We start from the raw sequence: 21,134 nt of genomic DNA on the forward strand, positions 1-21,134 counted from the left end.
GGGACTGCGCAACTGAAGACTTTTTAAACAGAGGGTATCAGACATGGCTTCATCTTGCGTAGGGTCTTAGAAGACGACATGGGATCATGAAAATAAGAAATTTTTTTGAAAAAAATGAACCGCCCATAATCACTCCGAGTCCAACAGACCCCATTGATATTCCGCAGCCTCTCTATTGCCCCTGTAGGTTGTCGATGTAACCATCAGGACCATAACAACCACGCAGGGAGGACATCAAGGCACGACCGCCAACATCACCATCAATCAGCCTCATCCATGATTTCGTCCTCATCTGTATCATCATCGTCATCGTCCCAACCCTCCTCGTCGTCATCATCAGATCCGCCGAGGACCATCTCATAGAAGATCTCCCGGATTAACTCCTGGACCGCTTGCTCGTGTCCGTCCTGGAGCGCCATCAAATCGTGCAATCGCTTCTTAGGGACCCATCTTTCCGGTTCAAGATCATCTTCACACTCATACAGCGCTTCAGGAAGATGCATCCTGAAGTAGGCGAGGAGCATCGTGCCAACGCCCATGACATACTCCGTAGACAAGGCGATAGTGTTCATATCGAGTTCCAGCCTCTTCGCGAGACCAGTCACATCTTTGGCTTTCAAGTAATCCACAAAATCCGCTTTCGGGAGTTCGACACCCTCCACGGCGCAGTATCTGATCAGCGCGACGGCCTCATCCCAGTCCATGGTTTGCTGTTCACACAACAGGGCCAGCAGGAGGTATGTCGGGCATTCGTTGAGGTGGTTTTTGCCCGACATGATTTGAGCCCACGCGTCTGCCTCGGCTTCGAGGCGCCCATAGAATGGCTTCCAGAAGGCCTTGTGCCAGGGGTCCAAGACTTTAGACGAGGGATGCTTTTCCGCATCCTCCTTGACCGTGGCGGGGAGGTACTTTTCATAACGGACATAGCTCCACATATCATGGAGATTATCGAGTTCTTCACCCATCTTGGTCCTGGTAGCCAGATCAAAACAAAGATTCGCTGGTCCGTTGGTTTGGAGCGATTGCTCGTATTCTCTCACAGCTTGCATGTCGTTTTCGCGCGTCTGGCTGTCCCCGATATCAAGACGGCGGCATGCATCTCTGTATGCGCGGATGGCATCTCTGTCTGAATCTGACATGCTCATGTGTGAATTACTTAAGAGACAACTCGCAAATAACTCTCTCCCCTCGATCTCCTCCTGGGTGGAGTTTGAGATGTCCCCAAAGGGGCGGGGAGGGGCCAGATATCGCAGGGGGTTCATTTCGTACTGCTATGACCTGTATGATCCAGCTCGATCCGTTAATTTTGGTAAATTTCCTCTATAGGGTATTCGAGTATTTAGGAAGAGCTGAACTGATGCTTAGCTGAACCTATTTTGGTGGTCTTGCAGTGGAGATTTCATCAAATCCAGGGGAAAAATTTCTTCGCGGCCCCGCGCCAAGACGGCACTTTGTATGAGCCACAGAAATCTCCACATTCCCAACCCTAAATCAAAACAGAGATCTATGGGCAGTACGATGAACATCAAATGCGAGCATACAGAGAAATACATTCTATAGTGTATAGAGGGGTTCCTTCTGGAAGGTGACAGAAATCCTGGTGACTGCAGCGCCACCTCTGCTGACAGGGTGTCATGAGTCGCTTCAAAGTTGCATACCTCTTGATACCACCTATATACGTACATTAGAACATGTCAATGTTCCAGACAGCTAATGATAGATAAAAAGTCTATTCTCAGGCGGAAATCGTCACGAACTGGAGGAACAAGACCCTGGATTCATCTTGGCCGACTTGTGCGGATGCACCATTCTGGTCATTTTGACAGAATCAAAACCAAGCAGTAACCCTGAATTCAAGGCTAAATGATAGCGCGTCAGTCTGTTTTTCTTCAGTCGCGTTTACTTGGCCCTGGATGGTCAATATGACCCACATAAACTGTGAGGCTATAACCGTTGGAGCTGCCATGGATTCCGACAATTTTGGGGTTCCGCGGCAGCCGGAACAGAGAGGCCATTGAATGCTTGTTGATCAAGATGACGCATCATGTCAGGGGTTGCCAAGATCGACTTTTGAATCAGATTCGGTCAGAAGTATGACAGAAGCAGCGCCATGAATGACGTTAGAACAGGGTTCATGTTAGACTAAGCCTTGTTATCCAACCATAGTGAAGAAACCTGCCATGGATCAGCGTACAGGTAACGGATCTCAAATCATGTTGATGGTTCCTACGCAAGTTTCGCTTCTCGCGTCTCTGTCCAAATCTCGCCTCTAAGCTCTGTAATTGTCACGGCGTGCAGTGTTTCAAGCAGACTCCTCCCGCTGCTGCGATGCGGTCTTGATAAGCTTTTCGGCACGATTTCATGGCGGGTAAATAATTGAGATCACGCACGGGTTTTCGAGTCTTAGGCGAGCAGAACTACGTGGAGTCCAAATGATTCTCCAACCGATGATTATTTGATTGACTCGCTTCTGAACAGAAAACCAACGAGGACAACCAAAAAAGCAAACAAAAGGCTAGAGCGGGACAAGTCGTATATACATCAAATCGGGTACAAATGACGCCATAGCGTGGTGCGATTTACCATTTCATCTTGTCCAGTAGATAGAGAGAATGGTATATTCTGCACTTTCCCTCCTCCTCAGCATCGTTGTGCTGTTAGAAACAGGACGAGGGTCTAGTAGCATGCGCTAGATTATTCCCAACATGTGGAACTGATATTAACCTGCTTCATCTTTGATTTTGCATGCCACATGCAATCTGCTGAGCAGATATGTGATCAATGATTTTGTAGGACCACTTCCTCCAAGAGATCAAGTTCCATATGACCTCGTCACATCCGCCATGGCCCTCACTGAAGCGCAACTTCGCACCTTGACTACTGTCGAACGTGTCGCTTCGATTCTCTCCATCCTGGGAGTCATCACGATCATCGGCACATTTGCCTTTTCGCAGCATTTTCGCAATCCAATGCACCGGCTGATCTTTATCAATGCATTTTATAACTTGTTTGACTTTATTGCAACGATGATCGCGACAAGTGGGCCCGCGGCAGGCAACAGCTCGCCCTTGTGCCAGTTTCAGGGCTTTTGTCTCCAGATGTATGTCCCGATAAGCTATTCTACCATTCGATGGATAGCTGATGGACGGAGAACTGCTCTAACTTTATAACAGGTTTCCTATGGCAGATGTCCTCTGGACTCTTGCGATGGCCTGCGACGTTTTCCTGGTAGTCTACTATCAGTTCGACGTGCGGGCCTTGCGCAAGCTTGAGATATGGTATATTGCTATCATTACATCCCTTGTATCTACTCCTGCGATTATCTTTTTCTTTATTCATACACCGGAGAAGGGGCCCATGTACGGTGGCGTAACTGTAAGTTAGCGTCTGTTTCTCCTTCTATTCCGCTGATATTAACTATTCTAGCTCTGGTGTTCGATATCTCCCAACTGGGTTGTCTTCCGAATCGTGTTCTACTACGGACCGATATGGTATATATCCTTCTCTTCTAATGGACCTATAGCTCCTACTTGAGCTTGCTGACTCGGCCCTTCTTCCAGGTTCCTAATCCTAACCGTGTTACTTTTCTACATCCTCGTCGGCATCAAAGTAATCAAACTGCGGCACCAGTTCAATATCTCCCATACGGACCACATCGCTCTCTCTTCCAACATTTCCAGCAACAATCAGGCCTTTGACCAGCCCAAAAACACCGTCGCTGTCACCGTCCAAATCGACATTCAATCCCAGCCCGCCGCCCATGATTATCCCTCCCCGAGCGAGCCAAAGCCCCAACCATCGCGCAACGACCCCTCCTCCCACAACGTCACCCCAGGGCAGAAACGATTCAAGCATTCCAACGTATCTTTCAGACAATACATCCTCATGCCAATGGTCTTCTTCCTCGTCCTGCTGGCCACATGGGTTGCCCCGACGATCAATCGATTATCCGCCCTTGTAGACCCGAGCCATGTTTCCTATCCGTTGCTGCTGGCTGTCGGGGCAATGGGATCGCTGAGAGGGTTCTGGAACGGGGTGGTCTTTATCACACTGGGGATGAAGGGCTGGAAGCGAGAGATGAAGCTGAGGTTGGTTGAAGCTTGACTTTGTCGGGGACAGGCGGTTCTAATGTACCTATACCGAGTTCATACTGTATATATCGTATAATATAGTTCCAACCACAAACACATTAAGCAGATTTCCACTTCCCGGCTGATTGAAAACACGATCATACTCTACTGCAAGCTCTTGAGAAGCATATTCTTAATCCTCAATTCTTCTCACTAGTTGGAGCGCTCTGATAGCTAGTGATGCAGAAGGGGATTGACTATTGACTCAGTCAGTCAAGATATGTTAGAGACCCAATCTAAGTGGTATCCTGTGTTATTTCCGGATCATTAGTTTTTTAAATCCAGAAATCGAAAAAGAGCAGTAGCCGAAAACTCAGTAATATAAGCACCCTGCATGATTAGGGCATGATGTTAGACCGCCTCCTGTGGATGGAAGTATTCTCCAAAACCAGATTAGATCTTAGACTCTGATCAACCGCACCAGGAATATTGCTGTTGTGGGGATCAAGCGCAGTGAAGAGTTGACTCTGTTCATCAATCTATCAGAATCCATCACGAATTAGCGCGAAGCACTATATAAGCGTCCTGTATGTACACTCCTGCCGTAGCCCGTAACTAATTCACATCATCTACTTGATCAAGCAGAATGAAGCCTACAGACGTTCAATTCGTCATTGGCCTATCCGGCTACTTTGTCAAGGATCTCGAGGCAGTTCGCCGGAGTCCAGCGTATGATCCTTTAAGTGACAACATCCTCCCACGCACACCTGGTTTCCGAAGGGTCGTACAAGCCGGGCAAGTTATTTCGATTATTCTGCATCTACCTTGCGGCGGGACCGCAGTTGGAGACAGCGTTGATGTCATTTTTTCAGGCGCTGCATCCCGAGACTCCCTCTTCATTGCTGAAGAACACCTCCCTATCCTCGAGTCCGGGGTGAAGCCGTGGCTGCTCAGCTGCGATATCTCGCATTTCCGGCATAATGCAAAACGGGTTGACTTGCCCTGGAAGGAATTACACGGTCGCAGGCTTCACTCCGCAATTCGGTATGGTCTCACGCAAGCGCTCCTTGCAGCCACCGCACTGGCTCAGCGCCGTACCATCGCCGAGGTGATATGTCACGAGTGGAGTCTCGGCTCAATCGCAGATCGTCCTGTTGCTATTCTCGCCTCCTGCCATCGCAATGACACGCTCCAGCTGGACCGAATGATCATGAAGAAGGCCCCGATGCTCCCCCACGCCTCGTTTGTGCATGTCTCCGATATAGGTCCCCAGGGTACAGTGCTAATGGACTACGTGGACACCGTCGCTCGTAGGATCCAGGATCGCGCTCCCCCAGGCTATCACCCCCGTCTTCATTTCGATGTCTACGGTACACTAGGAGACGTCTTCCCGGAGACGACGAGGCTGGCTGATTTTCTAGGCCAGCTACGTCAGCGTGCACGACCCTACGCCCTCCTCATCGAATCTCCGATCATTGCGTCATCCAAACAGGCGCAGATCCAGCGATTAGCGGACCTCCATGCTTGTCTAAAGCGGAAGAGCATTGATGTCAGGATCGTCGCGGACGAATGGTGCAATACGCTGCAGGACATTCGGGATTTCGCGGATGCAGACGCGGTCGACTACGTGCAGATCAAAATGCCCGATCTGGGCGGGGTCGATCAGAGCATTGATGCGGTGCTGTATTGCCACGGCAAGGGGATCGGGTGCTGTTTGGGAGGATCTGCGAATGAGACGGATGTGTCTGCTCGCATCACGGCGCATGTGGCGTTGGCGACGAGGCCGGATTTCTTGCTGTCGAAACCGGGGATCGGAGCTGATGAGGGGTTGATGATCCTTACCAATGAGATGCTGCGGGGGATTGCATTGGCAAAGAGAGCGCATTGTAAGTTGTAGAGTGATGGACTTGAGCTATTCAACATGCGATGGTATTGGTGAGTGTAATAGTGTGGCGGGACATGCAGCTAAACTAATGCAATTACCCCTCTTGAATAAGGTCTGATCCTACTTGACCCACGTCCCACTGGTTCTCGTTCAGCTTGTATGGCTGCGATCCACACTTGAAAAGAGGACCAATGGACGGTCAGTTTTTAGATTTGACACACGCCTTCAGTCCAGCGCATTATGTATGCTCAGCAGTACTCCGTACTCTATCCTCAACTTTGTCGAGCTGCCAACTCAGCCAGCCTCTATGCATTAGTCTTAGAACTTACATTGGATGGAATGCCATATTCAGATGGTAACAGAAATAGCTTAATGTTAACCAATCTACGCAACTTCCGTCGCCAATCAAGTCATTGCTTTGGTCCTCGTGCTCGCAAGTACTTGAAAGACCAGCCGGGTCAATCATGGAAATGCTTCACACTAAACCCAGCCATAGAGGTCCCCTCGTTTGGATCTGTCGGGGATCTGGTCCAATTCTTCTTGATGCGTGCCCTAGTCCACTCAGGAGCAGGGATGTTGATCTCATTGATCCCCTCCTTGTAATAACCCAGCCTCCGCAGAAGTGGGCTGTCCACCGTCCTTAGAGTCAGCCGATCACTCGGACGAACAAAGTACAACACTCCCAACCGATCCAAGTGTTGCTGATCCTCAGGAGGGGTAATGACGCGGTGCACCCCGCTCTTCAGATATCCATTCGAGAGAATGGATAGTAGATCGGCAATATTGACCGCTATCGTACCCGAAGGAATGCGCAGATACTCCCACTCCGAGTCATCATACTTCTTGACCTGTAACCCCGCCACAGGCTGCTGGAAGACAAAGGTGATGGTGCCGTTATCCGTATGGCCTCGTGAATAGAGGCTCTTGTACTTCTCGTTCTCCTCAGCGGAGCGCGCACGGTAACACATGTATCGCAGGCCGCTGTCGCAGTTAGAATCATACATGTGGCCTTTTTCGAGTTCGTCTTCGGGAATCTCCAGGATAATTGCTAGCAGGCGGAATAGTCTGTACGCGATGTGTTCGTGCACATGGCGATGGAACTTCTCGATCTCCGCCCAGTGTCGCCGCATTACATCGGGGTGTGTTCGCTCATATTGTGGGAGGAACTTCATGATGTTGTAGAACTCGATATTATCGCGTAGGCCTGGGAGAATTTCGATCGAGCCTAGAGGCCGGTAGCCGTTATAGATGCCTTCTTCCAGCGGAGCGCGGAAACTGCGCCTTTCTTCCTCGGAAAGAGAGAAGAACTCTTTGGCGATGGCGAACTGCCGGTCCACTTGTTCTTGGGTGAGCCCAAAGTTGGTCACGTAGAAGAAGCCTGGCGAGTCAGTAGTCAGGTAAGAGACACTGAGGAAAGGAAAGATTACCAACTTCATGAACCGCATCCTTTAGCTGTGCGGCGAGCTTCTCCTTTCCCCCTGGCTGATCGAACTCCGACAGATCAATTGTAACCAGATCTGCATACTTGACTGTAATACATTCAGATGCATATCTAAGTATCTTTGTATGAGACAGCACTCACTGTCCTGCTTTGTCTCTGGAGGATGAACATATTGCTCCAGAGGTTCGGTCGAGGCAGTCAGAGGGAAGTTCAGCTGCGTTGTCTGAGTGGCCATCTTGTCACATCAGATATCTCCGTGCGTGGCTTGACATGGATCGCTAAGGCAGCGTGTCGGGTTTTATATTTGCAAATAGCATTGACATCACATGCATGACACCCATAGAGAGTATCTTCCTGATCAATGACCGCCCACCCCTCCCTCCTCCAGATCATCCCCTTCTTTGCCGACCGACCGATCGAGTAATCTATCTCATCCATGAAGTGCAATGGGTCAAGGTACACTATCTCTCTGGACCATAAAATTGACCAAGTCATCAGCAGCCTCAAACTCGGCTAAATCAATAATTCTAGACATCGTAAGTATAGTGTTGGCGGACTATCGAGGCTAGATTCCGACTTTATCTAAATGTTTCAGAGGTCGAGAAGAGGGGGGAAACTAAAAGTGGATGCTTAAAGGCGCCCGGATGAGGCCGGTGGAGGAGGGGAAAAAAGAAAACAAAAAATTCGTCCCCGGGAAGGCTCGAACTTCCAACCTCCTGATTAACAGTCAGACGCGCTAACCAATTGCGCCACGGAGACCTGTTTGTTGAATGAACAGCTATCTGTTTGATTTCTATACCATAGCCGGTACTTCGTACGAAATGTTATCAACTCATTTTGGTCCCAAACAGAACTTTGTAAAGATAAAGGGAAAATATCATCGGGATAGACATACAACAGCTGTTTCCGGGCGATGACTGGAAAGATTGAGCAAATATTCATTAGAACCGGTTGATGTGGGAGCGGCATTAGACATATTTAGCAGTCAGATCTGGAACAAATATTTACTCGTATCCTTGTCTAAGGCATTTGAAGGTTACTAGTACCATACACCCTATTCCTCACCTTGTCTCTGCTGTTCATGCCCATGCCAGGTGCGAAGATCCTTCGAGGCATGAAATGCCTGTTATTTACTGTCGAAAGGTCGACTAAGTCAGAAAGAACTTGAAAACCATCTCAGTTCATACGGGTGGACTATATCTCTATCCTCTACTTGTCCGTCCTGTCATCCCATACTTGGATTACTGTTTCAGATTTTAAGAAGAGAATACTCGGGTTTGACTAGCACTCGATGCGAGACATACTTCACTTCAGCGCCCGAACTCGACGTCAGCGGCGAGACTTTGCTTGACACACATGCCTGGCATAGGTTCGTACACTGTCGATGACGAACTGAGAGCCTTTGGTTTCGCATATTTTGCAAATAAATTTTTGAATGAAGACGATTTCCGTTAGAATTAACCAGAGTAGTTAAATATACGTTGCAATCAGTCCTTAAGCTCGAAATGCTGACAGTCCTGACTGCATCATGCATGTGTGTATCTATGTATCAGTGCCGTGCAAACTAGCTACGTTATACCAACCTATGACAAATCTGATTAGTCCAAAATAACTCAGCGAGAACTAGACATTAATTGGGTTCTCTTTAAATATATATAGTAGGCTATCTAGTAATGGCCGCTATGGCTACCGTTGCCTAGCACGATTCCGGTTCCCTGAAAGCGTTAAACTTATACCAGGGTGGAATATTGTGCAACGTTATGTTTCTTTAGATAGTCATTCAACCGGATATCTACCACTGACCAACAATCAAGTTGCTGCTCATCCGGTCGCATCATTTCCCTTTCTGTCTCTGATCAAGCTCTCCGAGCCTTCGAAAAGCACGAGCGATCTCGACAACACTTTGGTACACATGATCTGTGAAACATCAGTAATCAACAAGATACTGCAGGGACATAGTTCAGGGCTGACGAACAGGAGCCAAACGCAATCCAAATAAAGTTCATGAAAAAGTAGTAGAACCAAAAGTAGTAGCCTTCTGGCCGACAGAACGTCACTCCATGGAAATAGAGGTCGAACAAGCTCGTGGCGTAGTAAAGAACATCCCCGTAGACCTGTCCCGTTGACATAATGAGCTGGAGGGCATGACGGAGGGGATGTTGGACTGCGATGCAATATGCAATGAAAAATGCGAGGGGTCCCCAGCAGAACTATGGGCAACTTAGTTTAAGCTGGCTGACTTTAGTGATCTCAGAACATACCGCCGTGACTGCCTCCATGGAGACAAGGAATGCGTCTGAGGTCAAGTAACGCGAGTCAGAGAGGGAGTATTCCTTCCATAACTGGCCGAATAATTCCTGGGCGCCGGCGAGGGATTCATGATGGATAACAAAGTATGCTTCAAAGAATAGATGGATGAAGCCCGCTATTTATTTCCATATTCGTCAGCACCGATTCAATATCTATCCAATTAGGGCAACGTACTCAAGCACATCCATATAAAAGACAGTTGATCTGACCGACTGACAGCAGGTCGCATTCGCTGAATGACAATGAAGGCTATCCCCAGTACAGCGGCCCAGAGAAATCCAAATTGAGTAATCAATGACAAGACCGAAGTCTCGTTGGCTGAATAATGCGGCAGACGAATAGTAGGTGGGTAATAATGATGGGGAATCATGTTTGTCATATTCGACTGGTTATGCGGCGTCTCAACCTAGTACAATGTTGGAACAGGACTGGGACCTATTGCAAGTACTTCAATTGATCGTACGACTACTGTCAAAACAACATCTGCGATTTGTTTAAATAACTAAACCGGTTTATCGAACTTGGACCTCATCTTCAACCGCAGTCCGCGGAGCCCGAGTCTTCGGCTCGGATGCCGAACTTGCCAGATCAGACCACTGAAGCAGGGGCAAGAAAAAGCTTGGCCCGGCAGGGAGATGGTTTATCTGGTTAATAATAGTGTGCTCCTTTTACCACTAATGCTTAAATGGCGGATTTTGCGGGGAGTGCCTTTGGATCAGTTCAATTTACCAACACGGCTCTATTAACTATAGACCCAAGAGCTACGACTCGATAGCTAATATCGGTCCCTCAATTTTATTTTCCAAGGCGCTTTGCTTCTCGAGTCCAAATAAAATCACTAGATGTCTGTTCACCTCTCATGGTGGTCTAGCCAGCAATATTATCCAACTGCTCGGCGGCCGGTCTAAGCAGGTAAATGTCCCCAGTCGGCGGCGGAGGAAGCTGAGGCACAACTGCCTTGGCTTGACTGTCTCCTGCATCAGCTGCTGCGTGTACATTATCAGTTGCCGCGTACGGCTTAAACTCCAATTCTTCGAATCCCCATGCGCTCCTCCCTTCCACAGCCGCCCTCAACAGGAAATTCGTCGCTCCAAACAGACTCTGTCCATCGGGACCCTTATAACCGAACAGGTCTACGCCGACCTTCTTGGCGACAAGCGCAAAGCGCAGGTGTGCTCCGAGGTTGAAATTGGAGTAGTGCCAGCTACGCGTCCTCGCGAGCTCCATCGGTTGGGAGCCATTAGGCCGGATCTGGACGTCGATGAGAGACTTTGCTCCTTGGGATGTCTTTTTCGAGAGAGATGTGTTTCCGGTGAAGAGAGCAAGCGCCGCGATCTGCATGTTGGCGAAAGTGCCGTGGTTATTCTCTTGGCCTGCCTCTTCCTTGCCAAAAGGCGAGTTGACTAGCCAGTCGAGAAACTGACGGTTCCAGTTCATGAACGCTCGTTGATTTGCTCTTGTCCAGCCGGGAGCATTGGTCGAGGCAAGGATGGCAGCTGCATCCAGAACGTTGGTGTACTCCATGCTGAAGTCGATAATGCCGATTGAGCGGCCGTCATTGCGGCAAGGGATGATCTGTGCGTGGCGCAGGTTAGGCGTCATTGCCGTAGCGGGGTCGATGAACCAGGTCTGCAGAATAAGCGAGGCATGTTTAGCATATTTCGCCTGGCCGGTGTAGTACCATGCGAGAGATAGTATGTAGCTGGATCTAAACATCGAATCACGTCCGCTGTGATCAGGGTATTTTTCGACTTCGGGGTTGCGCTCGCCATCCCGGTCTACGTAGGGACAGCCATCAGTGGTATTACTGGGCCACCAGTACGGTGCTTGGGATGCGTAGTCGTGGATCGTGCCGTTAGGTGGTGCCTGCGTTTTGGAGGTCACAGTCCACGGGCCCTGGCTCAGCCAGCTATCAGCTTCAGTGGTGAGATGACCAAGAGCGGCTGTGAGTGACGCATCGCCAGCTCGGAGGCGCAGTTTATTCTCAACGAGACGGGCGCCGTCAATCACAACAGTCTTTGGGATGATGTCGTGACGACCGTGGCCATTGGGAAGACTGAGGGAGCTAGAGAGTGATACGAAGAGGCTGAGACAGGAGATCTGAAAGAGCTTCATCTTGAACGATGGCACGGAGTAGACGAGTCAACAGGTGTATCTGAAGAATCAATGAGTTGGTTTCCATTTGAGCCAACCTTGCGTCTAGCTCCATAAATATAGCTCTATGTCCTTTTCCAGCTCGTAGTGTACATGCTTATGGTTGGTGGAAGCTGATAGACTGACTGACAATGAAATGATACATTTTTCCACTACTTGAATTACGGCAGAGAAACTACAACTAGACATAAACGTGGGTAGGCAACTCATCCTCGATCAGGGAAAAGGAGGACAGGGAAAACGGCAATTGAGGTGCCAGATCCGCATCGGCACTTAGGGCTATTCTTAGAGGCTACTGTAGGCTTGTAGCTGCCGGCATGTGCGGAGAAACCGGGGTTCTGGACCGTGGGGAAGCGGGGGAAGAAGTGCTTACCGGAAAGGGCAAGTCCTCTGCCGCACACTTGGGTGACAGGGAGCCATGACCCTTTTGACGGGTTGATGCCCGGACATGGCGCAGGAGCTATCATACCTTCTTATACGACTAATCGACCCAAATGTAACCTTAGACTTAGCTAAGTGATTCAATTGCCGCTAGTCCCAAGATCGTCGGCACCCCCGAGCCAATATTTTCTTTATGCGCGGCTAGCAGAAGCTTTGTTGATTCAGATTACTCAGTTGGTGGAAAATCATCTTGCGGGCAAGAAAATTGCAGATCATTTGTGTTATGAGAGGTGTCATAGAGTAAACAGATCCGTACGCTCTTTCTTATTGACGTAAACGAGATAATCCGTCTGCGAGGTATTGTCCCACCTGTCACATATCTCCCGTGTCGGGCTTCAGAGCCGCTGAGGAACGATGATCCCTTCCAGAATGGTAGTGCGCCAGGAAAGCTGCTTTAATTAAAGTAGGGTTGTATGATGTCGACATTAGGACCCTGAAACTGCTGGGACGAGTCTCGAGCATACAGATATACTGGCTAGGTATTGATATTTGAGACCTCAGAATAACTCGACCTTTTGAGAAGAAATTCTATCCAGCACTACACTCACCAGTTGTCTTCTTCCAACAATTCTCTGAGATCCATCCTTACTGCTTGTCTTCTTTCAGTAATCATTCAAAATAAACACCATGACGATTAAGAACCTCATACCTATCGCTCTCTTGGCCCTTGTCCACTTCCCACCTATGACCATGGCACAAGGCTCAGCCTGCGCTCCTGGTGGTACTTTTGACCTATCCAAGTGGAAACTACAGCTTCCAACTGGCAAGGCTGGGTCACCAGACGAGGTTTCTGCTTCTGAGCTCAAGGGCTGCAATGGTTACAAGTCCGAATACTTCTTTACCAGCCCCGACGATGGCTCCCTCGTCATGACGGTCCCGGGCTCTACATCAACCACCGATTGTGTTACGACCCCCAACAGCAAACACTGCCGCACAGAGCTGCGTGAGAATAGCCCTTCCAAGTGGAGTCCTTCTGCTTCTAAGAACCGGCTGTTTGGCGACTTGCTCGTGAAGCAAATCACGGACGACCGAGTTGTGGTTGGCCAGATCCACATCGATGGCTCCATCTCCACGAAGCCCGTTTGCGAGCTTTACTATAGTTCCAAGGGTGATCTGACCATGGGTGTCAACCGATGCCGCACCTGCGGACAGGATACCTTCACTGTCGGCCACGTCCCTGTAGGCCAGAGATTCACCTACGAAATCCGGTACGAGAAGGGTATTCTATCCGTTAGCCTCAATGGCCAGGCTTTCCAGACACTCGACACCTTTGACCTCGATAACCCCGATAGCTACTTCAAGGCTGGCAACTATAACCAGGGAAATGGTCCCACGGAGGTTCACTTCTTTGCAATCCGTGTTTCTCACTAGAGCGTCGATGTTAGCAATAGTTGAGCTTCTCATTTCGACAACCAGGGTTGCCTGGGAAACTTATTTCGGCGCAACGGACGAAGACTGTCCTTCATCCCATCGTCTGAAGTTGGTTCAGGTCTACTGCGACCTGTCAAGGGGGTCTTCATTTTGCGTTGAAATGCATTACAGTCTTTGCAGCTATGAACTCCTCAAAAAACATCATACGTCCATGTATGTCAGTATAAGAGAATATGTTTCATGGTCATTCAAGCTTTTGTTCAGCCAAGGCACATCTTTATTACCCATACCTAAGGTAGCTGAATTGGCAGCACCAGATAGAGCAGTAGGCTAGTAGCCAGGGATAAGAGGCCAAGAGAATCATATATCCTTTCTTTGCCGTAGACCGAACTATCTATACCTATAATCTATTGTAGGAGCTGACATGTGCACCTACAACACCCCGCGGTTTTGGAGTTGGACATTGCATTTAAGCTAATGAGTTTCAGCGGTGGAGTAAGGTCTAGGCCTACCTAATATCACAAATTACAAGTGTTCTAGGCAACAGCCCTCTAATAGATAGCCCTACGTGCTCTGGTATAGGTATTGCGACACATTTGCTATGGGTTGGTAATACTTATCTAACAGTCTACTAAGGTGCCTCTCCAATAGATATAGAGGTTAATAGTGATGTCTTACAGCTAATACTTGCCGAATCCTATGCGGTTTTCTTTCTTTGAATGTTAAGCTAAGGATACGAAGAGATTAAACCCGCTAGGTGGAACTGGAAGCCTAAGCAGAGTCCCGGACTCCACATACTATCATCAGCTCCCTTTATCTAGGCAAAGTCTAGTCTTTCACAATCGAGAGGCATGAGTGGAGAAAACCCACATTTAGGGGATCGGTAAGGGACCGTAGAGTCGACACCTAGTCAACTAAATCGAACAAAAAGGTCTCAAGAACTGACTTTGCACCTGGAGGATAGCCTGCCATTTTGCCATAGGCTTATAAGCTTACCGTTATGACTGGTGAGGAAAATATCTGGCCGAAAATGGCTGATAACCCGTTAAATAGGACTTTTAATTGGCTGAAACAAGTCCACTTAGCGCTTGCTTCTATCCATGTTATTATGCTGTCTATGGCCATGTTTCACTGTATTGCTGGAACCTTCAGACTCCTGAAAATTTATCTTTTCTTAAAATTTCGAGTAAATCATGCTAGACGGACTTTCCTTCAGCTTAGTACTTCCAAGCCACCACATATCTCCCAGTTTCTTCTACTGTGTCCTAACGTGACCGGGGTTTTCCTTGATTAGAAAAATAATCTTTGGTCACAGCAGATTTCAATGAATTCGGAGGGTCTGCCGTATAGCCTAGTAATGAATCCGGACGTATGATCTTTACTTATGCTAGACCCTTTCTTGATGATAGCGATGCGGCAGGAGTCACGGAACAGATGTCCAGGGAAACAAGGCAGGCTATTACTCATCAGGTCGATTGAGAAACCCATTTCTCCAAGGTGAGAAAGTATGGTCGCAAAAGACAGCAACCATAGGTCCGCAGAGGGCCAGAAACAGGACCAAAATGACGGCACCGCAGCTCAAGACCGGGGCTGGATGCCCTCATCGTTGCAGGCTCCCTTCCTCTGCTCGCAGGCTGCGCTTTTCTTCCTCCTGTCTATTGCCCTTGAGTGCCTTCGCCAATACTCGGACCGCAATCAGGGCCTCGTTATCTTCAAAACGGCTGCCGAACTGCCGAAGAGCGTCTCGGTGGCTTATATCTACATACCAACGGCTGTGGCAGTGCTGGCCGTCACACTGTGGAACTTTAGCGCATCCGACGTTCTGCGATTAGAGCCATATTTCCAGTTAGCCAAAGCTGAAGGCGTTGCTGCAACAGTGCTCTTCACCAGCTACAGCTTCTGCTACGGCCTCATGGCCCCCCTGGTGGCGGCTCGCAATCGTCATTGGCTTGTATTCTTCACCTCCAGTCTGTCGATCCTCATGCGGATCTTCCTCCCCTCTCTTCTCTCTGGCGTGGTGGTTCTAACCGAAGTGACCACCACCGAGTCGATCTCGGTTCTGACATGGCCAGATCTGCTTGACGTGGATACCCAGAAAGCCTGGTTATCCAGCGAGACCTTTCGGCCTCACGCAAATGCCTCCGTGAAGATCACTGTTGACGACGTTTTCCTACTGCGATCGTCTGACTATGCCACGGCCGCTGTGTCAATGCCCCTTGATGAGAACGACACGTCGTTGCTGTCGCTCAATCAGACCGTGTATTGGGCCGAGCTCGCCTGCCAGGATGTGGCCCTCAGGGACCTTGAACCCCCAGATCGTGGCGTCTTCCGGAACATAAGCGGGATGGAGTTCCCGTCACTGGGCGACGGCAATGCAGCATCCACATGCTACGTTGACGTTTCCCTCGGCAACATCACCGCAAACCGGGGCGCTTCTTCTCAGGTGCGGTACTGGGAACCTGCCCATTCCAAGGCTCGATTCCACGCCCCGGTCGCTTTTCGTACCCGCGGTTGCCGATCGGTCGCCCTGTTTGGGATCCTCCTTGACCTAGATATGGATGTGCACGGCACGTCTGACCCTGGACCCTCCAATGCCACTGCATTTGCATGCACCGCTACTTACACGTCTGCTGAGGCCGAGCTCTTGATCAGCGTCAACGGCTCCATAGCTGAAGTCAAGGTCCACCCTTCCACTGAGCGCAGTCTGACAAGCACGGGCTTTGCCCATGAAGAGTTTCAGGACCTTCTCTTTTCGGGATATCACTCGAACCCCCTTGCAAAGGTTGGGACCCCGAATGCCGTAGCGGCGGATGGTATAGACCCGCCAAGAGCGTCAAATTCTACAGCCGGTATCCACGTCGCCCAATACCAGGATGCAATCACTCAGCTTTGGAAACAGAAATTCATCACCACAATGAGCAAACTTTTCAACCCAACTGCAACCCCGACGAAGGTAGATGCAAGGCAGGCTACACGCGTTGTGGCTCTCGCGATCATCTCCAGAACAGCTCTGATGGCTGAGAGTATCCTCCTTGCGGCAGTTGTGCTGCTCTTGTTGTTGGCAGTTCTCTATCCAAGACGTCTGAACTTCCTTCGAGGCGATCCAGGGTCGATAGCCGCACAATGCGGGATTATTGCTGACCTCTTCCCATCTGATACGGTTCTTGCTCGGTTTGATGCGCAGTTTCATAGGGCCACGACAAGGCAGCTCCGCCGGTGGTCCAAGAATTTCCGGTGCGAGTGGGCGGGCAAGCCGTCCGAGAGAAAGGTCAATATCGTTCCCTTGGGTCGACCTCTTGATTCAGAAGTTTTGGCCCTCCCAGCAACCCGAAGAGGAAAAGACCCCAGGCCGCATTTCTTGGTCCCGCACTGGTTCCTGGTTGAGTGCGCGTTGCTGACTGGAATCTTGGTGTCCTTTGGCCTCGCGCTCAGCTCTCTGAGAGTGAATGATATTAACGACGTCTCGCCACGGGAGCTGGCCCTCACGATCCTTTTGATCTATGGTCCAACAGTCGTGTCCTCTGTGATCAGCTCGCTGCTCGAATCCGTCCTCCGCCACCTCAGCGTATTGGAACCATGGGTGCGCCTGCAGAGGGGCATGGCCTCTGCGACGGACTCACTAGCACTGAACTATGGCTCGCAGACTCCAATCGCCGTGCTGCGTAAGAGCGGTCGCGGTGCACCTCTGCTTCTGACTATCCTCTCCGTTACCTGTGTCCTGGACCTATTGCTAAACGTCCTGAGCGGTGGGATTTTCGAACCCCGGCTGAAGGAGCACAGGACACCGGCCTCCGGACTTCTCTCTGCCCAGTATAATGATACCGTCTTTCACGCGCCAGCCTTTGAGGTGGAATTTGACGGTTACGGATTGACCTTGAGCAGCCTAACCACTGGCGCTCCCCTACTCCCTTGGACCACTCCAGACTATTCCTTCCTCCCGCTTACGGTCAATGAATCGGACTACAATTCTTTCGGAGGCGTCAGTTACAGTGCCATCACGCTAGGCGTGGGGGCTAGTCTGGAATGTCACCATATTCCGATCAACAATTCATGGACTGACAGCGAGGCTGGTAAGGTGTTCTGGAATCATACAACCTCATCAGGCGTCAACTGCACGGCAGAAGTCCGCAACAGTGGCACCGATGGTGATCTAATCCGGAGATCCATTGCATATCTTCTACCCACTGTGGACTCTCCGGTCACTCCCTGCCAGACGTCAATCTTCATCCTGGCCCGGTGGGCAACAGAGAATCCCGCCCCAATAACCAGTCAGAACTCGCTGGCGCTGTACTGTACGCCGTCCATCCAGATCAATGAATTTGAAGTCCTGTTCGATGACCAGGGAACAATCGCTTCCTACAAGCACGCAACTGCTACGACTGACCCACGCGGGCAAATGTTGCGCAATGCGTCTGCCTGGGACATTTCAACCAGGCACTAGCCAGCATCGGACAGAAGAAGTTCCCTACACACCGCGACTCGTCCTTCTATCAGTATGACTGGCCGGGGCTCCTGACGGCCTTTGCATACGAGCCATCGAACCCAACCTTGGACTCCCTTCAGCCGGAGTTCCTCATCCGTGCCGCCCAGTCCACCTACCGGGAAATCTTCAGTAGCTACCTCACACTCGCCAGGAATACATACTTCGACCGTTACCGGTCCTCTGAAAGGCCCGCGGTGGACGGAACCATCATCACGAAACTCTGGGGCATGATGCCCTCAACCCCGTCGATGGTCATCGTCATCGTCCTCTTGTCCATAGATATCTCAGTGCTGATCCTCGTATTCGCCCTCCGTCGTAACAATTTTGATGGGCCGCGTATCCCGAAATCAGTTGGGTCGCTGATTCCGTGGGTCGCACGGAGCAGGATTGCGCCTGACTTCCGGGGAGCATCGCGGATGACGGACAGCGAGCAGCGGGATAATCTCATGCAAAGGAGCCACAAATACACTTTTGGTCTGTCTTTATGCCCTGATGGTGAAGAACGATGGCTGCTTGATTACGACAGCCGCTACTTGAAGGAAGAGGACCATGAGCTGGATGAGATATGTGGGATTATTGATTAGAGATGGCAATCATGGCAGTGTTAGGGATAGTCTATATAGTGGTGCTAAGGAAGCAGCGCTCATACTATAACCTTTTTATTAAGTTAGAAGACTTAAACTAAACAGCAGTTTATAGCTAAAGGCTATATAATTATAATATATAATCTAAATTTAGCACCCATAGCATGGATTTACACTCAGACATTTCCCTAGTAGTATATAAAAGGTATTGTAAAGAGTTATATACTACCTCCTAGATAGGTGTTTACTCTTATCTTAAGCAGCTATAGAATATAAATTATAATAACTAAGTAATCTTAGATCTATAATCTAGTAACCTTTAGTAGGATTAAGGAAATACCTTTCTAAGCACCTTAAATAGGTCTATAAGATAATCTTTGGTAGAGAAGAGGGAGTAGTATAACACATAAGAATTATAAGCTATACCCACTATGCTATTAGAGAGCTAAGTAAGCTAGTTAGAGATTAATATAACAGCCCAACAGAGTAGAGGCTAATTATAATCTATAGCAGATCTACCTATGTGGCTTAGAGGTAAGTAGATGAGCCCTTTCTGATTATCAGTGTACCCAGCCAGCAGCTTCCCTAAGAATGCGAATATTTTAGGAATCAAAAACTAGTGGAAGGTTAATATACCGTGATGAGTGAGGACTCAGAAGGACTATTAAGAACTGTTCGACTTGATTCCCTACTACCGGACTTTGGTTCAATGCTGGTTTGAACTGTACTGATTGGCTCAGAAAAATTGATGCTTCTGGGACACACTCATTGAGTCGTTGCAAAAGCCGCTCACAAGTCATGTTCTGGGATTGCAGTTAGCATACTGATCTTAAGAGGTTGCGACTATTGTTTTGCTGTTGATGCATAAGGAGAGGATCAGAGATGCAACACAGGCCACCGTCCAGGCGCATAAAGTATTTCCAAAACTTGACGATAAGTAAGTGGATAACATGGCCGAATGAGCGCCGGGTAAGAAGGAGATATGGTTTAAGTGAAACGGACAAGCGCTCAGACGTCCCAAAAAGAGTGGATAGCGGCCATAAACAAGACGAGCACGAATCCTCTGATTGATAACCTTTCATTGATATCATGTTATCAAAGATTGTCAGACCAAATTTCACTGTAGGGTCCTAGATTGACTTGCCTTAGTTGTCGCTTGTCACTTGTTAGAATGTTTAAGCTTTCTCTACTCCGGCAGTCTGGGTTAAGCTTCATTGGAAATACTCTCCAACACCTTCAATTCCTCCACCTCGCATAATACCTGTTTATCATATTACAGTACGGAGTATCTCAATTGGATGCCGCATTCTGAATGTGGATTCAGACACGCTGTATATTATCATACATCTGAGAAGCGGGCAGATAAAATGCACAAGTACCAATGAGAGCTTACGATACAGGCTGGTCTTCTTTTGGAACTCGAATGGCTTTGAATGGCTGTGGATGCGTGCTTGTCCTCGAACTTAGCCTGGATGATGCACTGGCTGATGTAGGCTGGGTCTTTGCACACAGTGGCGAAGTCTTCACAGGTGACATGGTAGTCATACCTGTCAATGCCGGCAGTGAGGAAGAGAGCGTCGTATGTAGTATCGTCTGCATGGTTGAGAATGTTGTCTCTGATGGTTTCAGCAATCGCCTTGTCGGGGGAGCCTTCAACTCTGCGGATGCCCTTTTTTGTGTTGTTCTGGACAGGATGACCTTCACTCTCTTTGTCCTTCATAGACGGTAGGAATGCATGATATGCCAGGTATTCTATCACTGATCTAAGGAGTACATCGTCTGAACACCTCGTTGTCGAGTGGTTCTAGGATTATGGACATGACATCAACTCTGTCATAAGGAGCTAATGGTGGGGACTGCTGCCTAGTTAGTTAATTGCGGTGATTGCTGAATATGTGCTACAAGTATAAAGCCAAAACTATCTCGACGTCTCTTCCTTTAGGCCTTTGTTCTCTATGCCTCTGTCACCTCTCTAAGGCCCTAAAGCTCTGCTGGAGACCGCTTTACCGTTCGGGGCTCGTTTGGGTTTGGAAATCACTCGTATTTCACAATGATAAAGCAATGAAAGAGGGCTCTGTATACTGCCGTGTGGATCCAGCCTGAAGCTATGTATCCAAATCATACGATATCAGGGATTTGGCGGAGAGCCTCTCGGACTAGAGAATCTATCTAAACTATATCCACAAGCCCCTACCTCCTAAGCCACTATTTTCGCCGCATTTGGAACTCCCTATTTCGGCCGATCCTAAGATTCGCTACTAGATCATGCTATCTTGACTTGTACCTTACGAGTTGTTCGGTGTACAGTCTAATTTATAACCCAGTAAAATGACACGGGAAACGCCGTTTAGACATGCAGTTATTTCAGTGTACCTGCGGCTGACCATCATTTCCA

At 49.0% G+C, this 21,134-nt stretch overlaps 8 protein-coding genes and 1 non-coding gene across 9 annotated transcripts, besides 1 other annotated feature; 4 read left to right on the forward strand and 5 right to left on the reverse strand.

Annotated features, from left to right (window-relative positions):
* Positions 1 to 249: 249 nt before the first annotated feature.
* Positions 250 to 339: a microsatellite.
* On the reverse strand, positions 261 to 1,262 carry NFIA_001390 (uncharacterized protein; the record flags this gene model as incomplete). The annotated part of the gene is made up of 2 exons (XM_001258687.1): positions 261 to 1,126; positions 1,169 to 1,262. 2 exons carry the CDS (start codon positions 1,260 to 1,262, stop codon positions 261 to 263), a joined length of 960 nt encoding a protein of 319 aa, XP_001258688.1.
* Positions 1,263 to 2,843: 1,581 nt separating this feature from the next.
* Positions 2,844 to 4,104, forward strand: gprI (putative cAMP receptor (Car4); the record flags this gene model as incomplete). The annotated part of the gene is made up of 4 exons (XM_001258688.1): positions 2,844 to 3,100; positions 3,174 to 3,375; positions 3,427 to 3,491; positions 3,561 to 4,104. The coding sequence occupies 4 exons, from the start codon at positions 2,844 to 2,846 to the stop codon at positions 4,102 to 4,104; spliced, it is 1,068 nt and encodes a 355-aa protein (XP_001258689.1).
* A 612-nt stretch (positions 4,105 to 4,716) lies between these two features.
* NFIA_001410 (putative methylaspartate ammonia-lyase) lies at positions 4,717 to 5,967 on the forward strand (the record flags this gene model as incomplete). Its single annotated transcript, XM_001258689.1, has 1 exon — positions 4,717 to 5,967. One exon carries the CDS (start codon positions 4,717 to 4,719, stop codon positions 5,965 to 5,967), a length of 1,251 nt encoding a protein of 416 aa, XP_001258690.1.
* Positions 5,968 to 6,413: 446 nt separating this feature from the next.
* NFIA_001420 (putative oxidoreductase, 2OG-Fe(II) oxygenase family) lies at positions 6,414 to 7,631 on the reverse strand (the record flags this gene model as incomplete). The annotated part of the gene is made up of 3 exons (XM_001258690.1): positions 6,414 to 7,333; positions 7,383 to 7,484; positions 7,538 to 7,631. The coding sequence occupies 3 exons, from the start codon at positions 7,629 to 7,631 to the stop codon at positions 6,414 to 6,416; spliced, it is 1,116 nt and encodes a 371-aa protein (XP_001258691.1).
* A 450-nt stretch (positions 7,632 to 8,081) lies between these two features.
* NFIA_001430 lies at positions 8,082 to 8,155 on the reverse strand. Its single transcript has one exon. It is a non-coding gene; the product is annotated as a tRNA-Asn (tRNA).
* Positions 8,156 to 9,230: 1,075 nt separating this feature from the next.
* On the reverse strand, positions 9,231 to 10,085 carry NFIA_001440 (EXPERA domain-containing protein; the record flags this gene model as incomplete). The annotated part of the gene is made up of 4 exons (XM_001258691.1): positions 9,231 to 9,313; positions 9,372 to 9,606; positions 9,658 to 9,821; positions 9,881 to 10,085. The coding sequence occupies 4 exons, from the start codon at positions 10,083 to 10,085 to the stop codon at positions 9,231 to 9,233; spliced, it is 687 nt and encodes a 228-aa protein (XP_001258692.1).
* A 488-nt stretch (positions 10,086 to 10,573) lies between these two features.
* On the reverse strand, positions 10,574 to 11,821 carry NFIA_001450 (alginate lyase family protein; the record flags this gene model as incomplete). The annotated part of the gene is made up of 1 exon (XM_001258692.1): positions 10,574 to 11,821. One exon carries the CDS (start codon positions 11,819 to 11,821, stop codon positions 10,574 to 10,576), a length of 1,248 nt encoding a protein of 415 aa, XP_001258693.1.
* A 1,107-nt stretch (positions 11,822 to 12,928) lies between these two features.
* Positions 12,929 to 13,672, forward strand: NFIA_001460 (polysaccharide lyase family 7 protein; the record flags this gene model as incomplete). Its single annotated transcript, XM_001258693.1, has 1 exon — positions 12,929 to 13,672. The coding sequence occupies one exon, from the start codon at positions 12,929 to 12,931 to the stop codon at positions 13,670 to 13,672; it is 744 nt and encodes a 247-aa protein (XP_001258694.1).
* Positions 13,673 to 15,179: 1,507 nt separating this feature from the next.
* NFIA_001470 (DUF3433 domain-containing protein) lies at positions 15,180 to 18,739 on the forward strand (the record flags this gene model as incomplete). Its single annotated transcript, XM_001258694.1, has 2 exons — positions 15,180 to 17,996; positions 18,107 to 18,739. The coding sequence occupies 2 exons, from the start codon at positions 15,180 to 15,182 to the stop codon at positions 18,737 to 18,739; spliced, it is 3,450 nt and encodes a 1,149-aa protein (XP_001258695.1).
* Between the last annotated feature and the right edge of the window lie 2,395 nt (positions 18,740 to 21,134).

Source organism: Aspergillus fischeri, genomic scaffold (genome assembly GCF_000149645.3).
Source record: "Aspergillus fischeri NRRL 181 1099437636265 genomic scaffold, whole genome shotgun sequence".
Lineage (NCBI taxonomy): Eukaryota > Fungi > Ascomycota > Eurotiomycetes > Eurotiales > Aspergillaceae > Aspergillus > Aspergillus fischeri.